The sequence below is a fragment of the Mus musculus genome, chromosome 16 (assembly GCF_000001635.26).
Source record: "Mus musculus strain C57BL/6J chromosome 16, GRCm38.p6 C57BL/6J".
In the NCBI taxonomy this organism is placed as follows: Eukaryota; Metazoa; Chordata; class Mammalia; order Rodentia; family Muridae; genus Mus; species Mus musculus.
The window spans coordinates 3,742,274-3,753,499 of record NC_000082.6 but is presented as its reverse complement, the minus strand read 5'-3'; the positions used below and the strand labels follow the sequence as shown (position 1 = coordinate 3,753,499).

Sequence of the window (11,226 nt, the reverse complement as noted above, 5' to 3'; positions counted from 1 at the left end):
ATATAAGATACAACTTGCTAAATGCATGAAACTCAAGAACAAAGACCAAAGTGTGGACACTTTGCCCCTTCTTAGAATTGGGAACAAAACACCCATGGAAGGAGTTACTGAGACAAAATTTGGAGCTGTGACGAAAGGATGGACCACCTAGTGATTGGCATATGCAGGGATCCATCCCATAATCAGCTTCCAAATGCTGACACCATTGCATACACTAGCAAGATTTTGCTGAAAGGACCCAGATATAGCTCTCTCTTGTGAGACTATGCTGGGGCCTAGCAAACACAGAAGTGGATGATCACAGTCAGCTATTGGATGGATCACACGGCCCCCAATGGAGGAGCTAGAGAAAGTACCCAAGGAGCTAAAGGGATCTGCAACCCTATAGGTGGAACAACAATATGAACTAACCAGTACCCCTGGAACTATGTCTCTAGCTGCATATGTATCAGAAGATGGCCTAGTCGGCCATCACTGGAAAGAGAGGCCCATTGGTCATGCAAACTTTATATGCCTCAGTACAGGGGAACGCCAGGGCCAAGAAGTGGGAGTGGGTGGGGGGAAGGTATGGGGGACTTTTGGGATAGCACTGGAAATGTAAATGAAGAAAATACCAAATAAAATTAAATAAATTAATTAAAAAAAGAAAAAGGAATGGAGATCTGAAGACCACTTTGACGTCAGACATGGAGATGCAGAGTATGGAATGTGCCCAGCTGGTTTTCCTGTCTTGTCTTGGGCATTACAGCCAAATGATTGCATGAATATCAGGAGACTTTGAATTTTGGACTTTTAACATTGTTGAGACTGCTATAGACTATGGGGAGTTTGGAAGTTGGACTAAATGTACTTTTTTATTATGCTTTGGCTAGGTATGGGCCCCATAGACTCAAGTATTTAAACAAGCCTATGGAGGCCAAGGAGTGGAATGTGATGGTTTGTGTTTGGCCCAGGGAGTGGCACTATTTGGAGGTGAGGCCTTGTTGGAGTAGGCGTGTCACCATGGAAGTGGGCTTTAATACCCTTGTCCTTAGCTGAGTGGAAGTCAGTATTCTGCTAGCAGCCTTCAGATGAAGATGTAGAACTCTCAGCTCCTCCTGCACCATGCCTGCCTGGATGCTGCCATGTTCCTACCTTGATGATAATAGACTGAACCTATGAACCTGTAAGCCAGCCCCATTAAAATGTTATCCTTATAAATATTGCCTTGGTCATGGTGTCTGTCCTCAGCAAGAAAACCCTAAGACAATGGCTCCTGAAGAATGACATTATAGGTCCTCTGTCCTTCACATATCCACAGTTAAGAAAAAACACCAGGCTCAGGAAACTCTGTTCCTATCTGGCCCTCCTGTATGTAGCACCAACAAACTCACACTAACTTACTAATCTTAACCTGGGTGGAATCTTTTCTTTAGTCTGCCACTGGTACTTTATCTGGGGTGACAGACACTTAATTACATTTGCCCAGGAAAAGGTACACAACATAGCAACACCAGTTAGGCCATGTAATATCTGCATGGGTGATTTTATAGTGTGTGTGTGTACAATCCAAGTAATAAGCTGCTTGGTGGCACAGAAGTGTAGACAGACCACCTACTTCATGGCACCAGGACCTTATCAGTCCTGCCCTACTCCATGGGACCAAGACCCTGCTCCTACACTGCAGATCTTAGATAAAAAGCTCTAGTTAATTTACATTACCTTCCCTGCTCTCAGTCCTCAGACCACCACTGCTCACCTGTGAAAAAACTCCCTTAAGATAAAGGGAAATAAGAAAATAATGTCTTAAAAGTTGATCCAGAAAACCAAGCTTTTGAACACACTAACCTGAGACAAGAGCTGGGGTAATAATGAACACTGCTTTGATGGACTGCTGCTAATCCACTGCTCCACCATCTTTCCCCACAGAATAGCTAGATTAGTTAGGTAGATTTCTCTGGAGATGGTGAGATGGCGAGATGGCTTCCTGGCACCTGATTTCCCACTTCTAGAGTGCTGGGTTCTAACTCTCTCAAAATACAAACAACTGTGGGTGGTGCACTCCTTTAATCCCAGCACTTGGGGGCAGAGGCAAGCATATCTCCCATTTGAGACTAGCCTGGTCTACAAATGAGTTCCAGGACAGCCAGGGCTACAGAGAAACTGACTTGAAAAAGAGAAACACTCCTATTATTCCTACCCCAAGCCTACTTTCTATGACATAATGCTTTCCTCCTCCTAATTTTGTCCTGCATTTTATTTCCATACCATTAATGATCAATAGCTTTGTGAAGACCATTATTAGAAGCCCTCCTGAGAACAAGTTCTCTAAGACAAAAATATCCTATCTTTAAAAAGCCTGATCTGGTCGGGCGTGGTGGTGTACACCTTTAATTCTAGCACTCAGGAGGCAGAGGCAGGCAGATTTCTGAGTTCGAGGCCAGCCTGGTCTACAAAGTGAGCTCCAGGAACAGCCAGGGCTACACAGAGAAACCCTGTCTCAAAAAACCAAAAACAAAAAACAAAAAAACAAAAAGCCCAATCTGGCCAGGTGATAGTGGTGTAAGCCTGCAATCTCTACACTCAGGAGGCGGAGGCAGTCTGGTCTAAAGAGTGAGTTCCAGGACAACCAGGGCTACATAGAGAAACCCCATCTCCAAAAGAACCCCCACAAGAAAAGAGAAGTTTGAACCACATCAACACAAAGTCCCCAATAAAGATTTATACATATTCATGTTTCCTTGGAGATATTTATTATAAATCCTCCAAACATTGTCAACAGAGAAAGACATAATTCCTATTTTCTCTAGGATCTTTTTTTTTTTTTTTTGTATCTGATGAAATCATGGAACCCTCCACTCATAATCATGTCTACAGAGCTCTAGGTACCTTTTGACAGGTGGAATAAAGTCTCAAATCTTTAGAAAGGTAGACTGTAATCACATACCCTTAATCTGTAAAACACAGAGTTCATCTGTGGATTCCACATTGTAACTGTCTATCTCTCCAGTTCCCTTTTTTCTGAGGTCACCTCTTATGTCAATAAGCACTCCTGTCGAACTACTCAGAGGGGTGTTGCAGTGGCAGAACTGGACTGCCCAGGACTTCCCAGCCAGGGCCCTAAAACAAAACAAAAAAACAAACAAACAACAACAACAAAAAACCCAACCCCCTACTCCCCAACCCAACCTAAGGTCTTGTTGACCTTAAATTTAAGGGCTTGTTGACCTTAAATTGGTGTCCCAGGACCTAGCCCTTCTTTGGTCTCAAGGGCCTCAGGAGCCCAAACTCTCCTGCTTAATGTCACAAATAAGGGGTTGAAGCCAGAGGTATCCTCAAAATTGATGCGATTAATACTAGACTTATACAGCATCCAAACCATACCTGGGTCAAAATAAAGGTTGATGCATCTGAAAACAGGATGGATTTCATAGGAAACCATCCCTGAGCAGGCTACCTCAAGAACCTTAAACTCTTCTGAAGACTGAACTTTTTAGTTTTAAGCTAGTTTTTCACCTCTGCACCTCCCTTAAAATAAGTCCCATTTTCTCTTTATATTAATTACCAGCAAAATACACCAAAGTGGGCAAAGAATATCAGCTCTGGATAAGACAGTTTTCTGCCAAAACTGAGGCAAAAAGAAATCCTACAATTTCTAACCAGTGTGAGTCCTTTGATGACTTGTAAGACGTGAGCTCCGAGAGAAGCTTTCTCCACATTCAGAACATTTATAAGGTCTTTCTCCTGTATGGGTTCTCAGGTGACGAATCCGGTTGGAACTGTGAGAGAAACTGTCTCCACACTCGTGACAGGTATAGGGTTTTTCTCCTGTATGAATCCTCTGGTGCCTGATTAAGTTAGATCTATGAGAGAAGTTTTCCCCACAAAGGATACACTTATACGGTTTTTCTCCTGTGTGTGTTCTCTGATGTCTGGTAAGGTGCATGCCCTGCCGGAAACTTTTCCCACAAGTGGAACATTCAAAGAGTTTCTTCTCCACTCTGTGGTTTGTAAGAAAGGGGGCACTGTCATTCATGCCTTGACCACACTCAGGGAAAGGGTCGAGTCTCTCTTTCTCATGAGTTCTTTCATGAATAACAAGATGTGAACTCCGAGAGAAACTTTTGCCACATTCACTACAGCGATAGGGCCTCTCTCCAGTGTGGATCCTCTGGTGACGAAGCAGGTTGGAGCTGTGAGCAAAGATCTCCCCACACTCTGGGCACTTGTAGGGCTTCTCCCCAGTGTGTGTCCTTTGGTGTCTGTTGAGGTTGGAGTTGCAAGAGAAGCTTTTCCCACAGGCATTGCACTGGAAGGGCTTTTCCCCTGTGTGGGTGCGCTGATGGCGGGTGAGGTGGGTATTTTGACTGAAGCATTTTCCACATTCAAGGCACTTATGAGCTTCCTCTCCTATGTGTGTTCTGTGCAGTGACAGAAAATGTGGGTGTCCACCAAAGACTTCACCACACTCTACATCCATACACAGCTTTTCTGCTGCATGTATTCTCTGGTGCCTAATTAGGTTTGAGTTATTAGAAAAGTTCTTGCCACACAAGGCACACAAATGGAGTTTCTTGGGCTGTTCTTTTGCTTGCACCAGTCCTTTACAACTTGGGGTTCCCACTAAAGACTCCTCTATTTTGTCCTCTGGGGGACATTCCCAATGTCCTTCTCTGTCATCAAGTCTTCCCTGCTCAGGACTCCAGGGCACCTCCCTTCTAGCCTGGCCAGGCAATAGTACTGGAGGATGGGTACTTTCAGGAGAAACAGACTCAACATTTCTTTCTTGGTTCTCAAACTTTTCCACTCCTAGTAAGAGAGAAAAAATAAAGCCCTAGATTATTTTACAGAGGAAAAAAAAATCCCTACATAGTTTTCAGGCAAAATGCCCAGAGAACAGAGTTCTCTCTCAATTTCCCAGCCAGTCCTTTTAAGTAAAGCATGACAGAGAAGCACGTAGAGAAGAGATTCAAAGACTCAGTGCTTTCTATTTTTAGCTCCCCCACCTCACTTTCCAACTAGCTCTTCCCCTCCTGGTATGAATCAAGACTAGAATGTAGCAAGTCAGCTCAAGATTAAGCACCTCCTCAAATTCGCAGCCCACATTCCCCACTCACCTTGCTGGTAGAACATGGTGCAGGAGACAAAGAGGCTGTTATCTCCCCATGTGCAACACTGGCCATTCACTCAAATCCCCACACATCACATACAGCCTTGGGAGTCTTCCTGAGCAACTGTTTATCTTTACTTCTTACCTGGAACTGGGTTTCTGGGGTTCATGCCTTCCTTGCAGGTCTGGACACTTGAATCCCACAGCTTCTCTCCTTGCTCCACGTGGGTGCTTGAGACCTCCTGACTGGGAATGCTGGACTCTGTTCACAATGAAACAAACCCATCACCACACTAAGTAGAGAAAAGAAACAGAGCCTTGTTTCCTGCCAGGATCAGAGAGAAACAAATTCTCCCTGAGTCTGATATACATCATTTGGGAGTCACACTAAAGCATTTCTAGTAGTTACTCTTGAGGAAAAAGGTACTACAAAAGACCATGCGTTTTAAAATATTTTTTTAAGAACTTGAATTTTAGCCGGGCGTGGTGGCACACGCCTTTAATCCCAGCACTTGGGAGGCAGAGGCAGGTGGATTTCTGAGTTCGAGGCCAGTCTGGCCTACAAAGTGAGTTCCAGGACAGCCAGGGCTACAGAGAAACCCTGTCTCGAAAAACCAAAAAAAAAAAAAAAAAAAAAAAAAAAAAAAAAAAAACCCCCCAAAAAAAACCTTGAACTTTTAAAACTAGAATATACACTTTGTAATTCAAATAAGTATAAAATAAATAAATAAAAATAAAATAGAATAATCACTTCTTTGAGAATCAACTTACTATAATAAGAGTGTTGGCTACTTATAGGTAGAACTAAATTTAACTGTAAAACTCTGGGGGGAAAAAAAAACCATGAAATCAACTGGGAAAGAACCTGGGCTCTTAGAAGACAATGAGATTAAAAGTTTTAAATCCACCGGTGCTATGCTAAATAGAGAAGCCAACAACTCACTCAACCGCAAACAAAACAGACTCAAACAGAAGCTCAGCTCCAGCAATCTAATCTCTCGTCATCGCTGGTACAGCAATGGAAAGTGATGTAACCCAGGAGATCCCAAAGAAAACTAAAGCCAGCAGTAGCTCTGCACGATCAGTGCAGGTGAATTCACAGCTCTAAGTAGCCTCATACAAACATGGAGGAAAACACCAGCAGTGTGATTTCTTCCTGCTGTATGCTTCAATATAACCAATCATACTGTCCACACTACCTTCCATTACCTCCATTTTTTTATTATGAGAATTTTCATACACATAGAGAAGCTGAGGATTTGTGTTGCCTTTGGAAGTTCTCTCCAGTTCAGACTCTCTGCTTTAAACTCTTAACAATGGAAACACAGTCTAAGGATACCATTAAGTCTATCAACTGTGCCATTTGGCAGATGTTTATCTGAATATTAGGATAAGAAATGTTAGAGTAAGGAGTGGGGTTATTGACAAAACTCAGAGCTCATGTCCAGTAGGTGTGTATGTCCAAGAAGCAGGATAGTCTGGTCATAAATATCATCCCAGAACGAGAAGCTCTTACCTAGAGTCCCCGAGTTCTCATAGCTATCTTGTACCATATACCTTGATAGAGCTCTCTTACTAGGATCCTGATGGTCCCACTCCTGAGAGATATACATTGCCATGTCCTCCAGGCTCTCGGGCAACTGAAATAACAAGATCTCCTTTAGCATCACATGCAGTAACGCATTAAGAATAATTCAAGCAGAGTCATAGTAAATGGGTTAAAACACATGAGTGCCAAGAAAACTCATGTCATGGGGGAAGCCTACAAATGATGGGTTGAAAAGACAAAGAAAATAAGGGAGATATCTGATCAGAAAAAAAAAAATCTTTCTAGTAGCATAGGGGAACCTCCCACCCTAAAAGCAGAGGAGAAAAGGAAAATTCTGGGGAAAGGCAATGAGAACTTCCACATCACCTGGGTCCCAGTCATATCCTTATCTTCCACATTCCCTTCAGGAGGGAAGAGAGAGAGCCAGGGAGCGGATAATGCTAAAGATAACAGAAATTATAATGAGAACAGTAACACCAAATCTTAGCAGCCCAGATTATAAGACAATATGCATTCCCCAACTGCAAGTCTCAGCTTTTAGGATTGACAGTAAACAAAAAGTAGCAAAGGTGTGCTAAGGTGATCTAAAGTAACAGGGTTATAGTAAAGGCATGTGAGCCATCCTCCATCCTGGCCGACAGGGTTCTAACCATACACCCCACATCAATCAGCTAACTAGAATTTGCCTGTTCTGTACACAGAATGGCTTTACTAAGAGCTTCCCCTTTCCTCCCATCCAACCTTTACAGAATTCATACCACCACTTTTAGGTTTTTCAGAACACAACTGAGAACTTTAACTTCAGAAATTCTTTCTCCTTGGCACCTGTACCACATTCTGCTAGGGTGAGTGGCAATCCCAGAGCCCCTCCTCCCTCCCACCTGCCCAGATAACTGTTCCTCACCCCTCTCCTTTACAGCCTGGGAGTCCCTTTGGGGGCTGGGGTCTAGCAGCTCCTGCAGCCTGGGGCCAGGGCTTCGCTCAGTCTCCATTGGCTCCAGCTTGAAGCTCGGTGACTCTCCTGCTGTTTCCAGTGGCAAAGGCTCCTCCAAAAGCACTTCTGCTCCCCGCCCTTGGTTTGTGACCTGGGAACCAACCCACATCACTCATCATCACAACGGGGCTGACAGAATTGGAAATTAGTACAGGATTCTTAGGACACACCCTCAACAGAGAACCACAGACTATCCCTTTGGTCTTGGCCAAGAAGATGTTTTATGCTAAGGGCTTTTTAGGTGGTAGCAGAAAATGGGGGAGGGATGGAGCAAGAAAACTGAGGGTCCACTCTCAATGCACACTTTCTCAACATATTCCATTGATACTCCTCACTTCTGCTCGATCACACTCACCTGTTCTAGATGCTTCCACGTTTCACTACTAGATAAGGTGAACTTATCAGGCTGCGACCATAGCCCCTCGGTGCTTAGCTGTTTTTCAGAGTTCAATTAGCAGAGATCCAGTTCTGTATTGCAAACTATTGACTAAGATATGCTGGGTGTTATCCACTAAATATAGGCCTGGGATAGTGGCACATGCCTGTGGGAATCAGCAGTGGGGAGGCTGAAGCAGGAGGATTGCCTCGAGTTTAAGCCTGGGCTACATATCTAGACTCTGCCTGTAACCCTAGAACTCGGAATTTGGGGAGACTGAAGGTGGAGGACCACCACTGTTCTGCAGCCAAGCTCAACTACACACTGAGTCAGTTAGCTTGAGCTACGTAAGACTTTGTCACAAAACAAACCCCTCAAAGCAGTGGCAGTAGGTGTCATCCAAACGACATACTTTTCTCCAAGTCCTCAAAATTATTCCCAGACAGTGCTTTAGCCAACAGAAAAACAGGACGAAACAGATTAAGTAGTCTGCCCAAAGTCACGAGGCCTGTGAGAAGCTTTCTAACTACATAACTAAATACTGGTGGAAGTGCTCCTCACTTCCTACTGTCGTCATATGGGAACAATCTGGAAGGAAAGGATAAGCTACAAAAAAATCCCTCTCCTTCCTGTAAAGTGTACTCAGGACGATCAAGTATATTCGACTACAGAAGAGGCTAGCACAATGACTTCCGGGCCAAACCACGGGTAAAACAGCTGTCACCTGTTGCCTCAGTTTCCCAAGTTCTTTCTGCATACGCTCCACAAGAGTGACTGCTTCTTCGCCGCTCTCTGGGCGCAGCTCCTGCACCCTGCTCTGAATCTCCTGGGGAAGGATAGTCAAGAACTGCTCCAGCACCAACAGCTCCAGGATCTGTTCCTTGGTGCGCATCTCCGGCCGCAGCCACCCGCGGCAAAGCTCCTGAAGCCGGCTAAGGGCCTCCCGGGGACCCGGGGCGTCCTGAAAGCGGAACCGTCGAAATCGCAGATGGGAGGCCTCCGGGCTGGGCTCTGGCTCAGGCGGGGGTACCTCGTGGCTCCAGGCACAGTCCTCCTCCAGTTTCACTATGAGGAGCCCTTCTGGCTCCTGCGAGCTTGGGCCCGCAGCCATAGTCATGCCCCGACACCAGCCTAGGTCCCGACACCAGCTACGTCCGCCTTGAGAGACGCCCTGGGTTCTGTACAGCAGTAGGCCACGGCTGCAGCAACCGAGAGACTCCGGGCTCCAAATCCCGCCGGAGGAACCCAGGTCACAATCTCAGCAATATCAGGCCTGCAGCGTCGCCACCTGACCGGCTTCTCAGGCCCGCACAGAACTTAAGTCGCAGGGCCCGGGTCGCAAGCCTCAGCACGCGAGTTAGGCGTCATAAGCCAACGGCCGCTAGTCAGGACGGACTTCCGGTTCACGTTTCCCTTGCGCTGTCTCCCATTGGGTCGGGTCTCACCACGTACTCACGGTCCACCCAGGACAAGGAAAATTTGCATAAAAGAGCGGGAGGGGAACAAGTCGGATGGGGATGAGGGGCGGGGCTACGCAATGGGCGGGGCCTCCAGGTGGGGAAGCGGTAGGGGTGGGAATCCCTGGGCGGATGTGACCCGGGGACAACCTGGCTCAGATTTGCATAGGAAAGTTTGCCAAAAGGTAAGTTCTTCAGCCACGCTTGAACCAGAGTCCAGAGGCGCTAGAGTGTCATGTCGGGGCCCAGAAGCTTAACAAAGAAAACCTTTCCGAAGGCCGATCCCAACACTCCGGAGACCTACAACCGGAAATAGACTGTGCTTCCAGGGCTCGAGCTGCCTGGGGCTGGTGGGAAATGTAGTCCATGGCGCGCCCTTGTTATTGCGCCTGCACTGTGGCTTGAGCAGGTCTAAATGGATTGTCGAGCTACGATAAACATACCCGTGCCCGAGCTTTTGCCTCCCTGTGAGCGATGGTCCCTAGTCCTCCATCTTTAGGTGGCTGGTCGACCCAGAAGAACGCTCTGGGTATGAACTGCTCTTGCCATCTCCCAGAGCAGGTCTAAGGATTAGCATAATCATCGGCTCTGACTATTTTCCTGAAGGTTGAAGAAAAGGAAACACCAAGGCGGACTTCCTTATTTTTTGAAGAGAGAATAGCCCAGGCCTGAGACTGCAGCTGTCACAGACAGGTGGTGGAGTCTGCAGATTCTAGGAGTGTGTCACGAAAACCCGTAATCACTTATTGGACACATGCTTACATTGTTGTCTATTCATTGCAACTCAAGAGGCAGGGAAAGCCTTCCTTGCTCTGGTCTCCCTTTGTGAACTTTTTATACTTTGTAAGACCTTGAGGCAGGAAAATGGCCACCAGGAGCTCCAGCAGCCAGGTCCCTCCCACCTCTGACTTCCTTAATGGTCCCTAACCCTAATAGTTGTTTAATAATAGCTGTTACTGTCATTCCCTGGCCCGAGGAGGAAGAGTAGCCTGGCCCCACCCTACAAGACAAAAAGATAAAAATAAATAAATCCCACCAACCCTGAACAGAAAAACCCACTAATCCTGGAGCTTGGTATAGAAACCCTTCAAGCCCTGAGCAAACTCATCAGTCTCTGATCTCCTTCAAGCTCAGTGAAATTCTACCAATCCTCACCCTGGAAAGCTGTGGTGGGAAGATTAAGAAATCTTGTATAAACCCTGCCTACCACTCAGTTCCCTGCTTTCTTTCCTGAGCTGAGAATGATGTTCTGGATTTTTCCTTCCCAATGAGTCTCTTGAATGAGGTTTGTCGTGCGGCACGACTTTTGGTTCCCGATTGCCAGGGTATCTTTCCCTTCAGAGCTTCAGCATTCATACATGAAATAGAACTTTGAAGATATGGTATGAAGTAAGTCCTGTGGTTATGGCATGGAGTGCCGTCGTGAGGTCCCAATATAACTCAAATACCAGGTCAATGCAGATGCCAAAAATTTATTGTAATCAAGCTGCTACTGATTGATCAGGGCTGTAGAACAGACTCATGAGCTGAACTGTGACCTTGAGGGGATGCTGTGCAGCATATTTAAAGGAAACAATAAAGCAAGGGGGTTGGGCTGGGCTGGGCTGGGTGGTAGCATTGTCCAATCATTTTGACAAAAGGGGTTGAGAAAGGGAGTTTCCATCAATCAGGATGGAAGTTGGGGCCTGGGCCTGGGAACATGAACTTAATTTGATCCTGCCAGCAAGATAGAGAAGTTGTCCTTGAGATGTCTTGACTCAG

At 45.9% G+C, this 11,226-nt stretch overlaps 1 protein-coding gene across 2 annotated transcripts; it reads right to left on the bottom strand.

The window, feature by feature from the left end:
* Positions 1–2,709: 2,709 nt before the first annotated feature.
* On the bottom strand, positions 2,710–9,401 carry Zfp263 (zinc finger protein 263). 2 transcript variants are annotated; one of them, XM_006522653.3, is made up of 6 exons: positions 7,988–8,535; positions 7,543–7,723; positions 7,005–7,078; positions 6,606–6,729; positions 5,235–5,351; positions 2,710–4,788 (listed from the first exon to the last, which is right to left on the bottom strand). In XM_006522653.3, exons 2-6 carry the CDS (start codon positions 7,628–7,630, stop codon positions 3,635–3,637), a joined length of 1,557 nt encoding a protein of 518 aa, XP_006522716.1. In that variant the 5' UTR covers positions 7,631–7,723; positions 7,988–8,535; the 3' UTR covers positions 2,710–3,634. The 2 variants fall into 2 exon arrangements, with proteins under 2 accessions (XP_006522716.1, NP_683726.2); NM_148924.3 differs by lacking the exon at positions 7,988–8,535 and adding an exon at positions 8,733–9,401 and having other exon boundaries at positions 2,712–4,788.
* Positions 9,402–11,226: the final 1,825 nt, after the last annotated feature.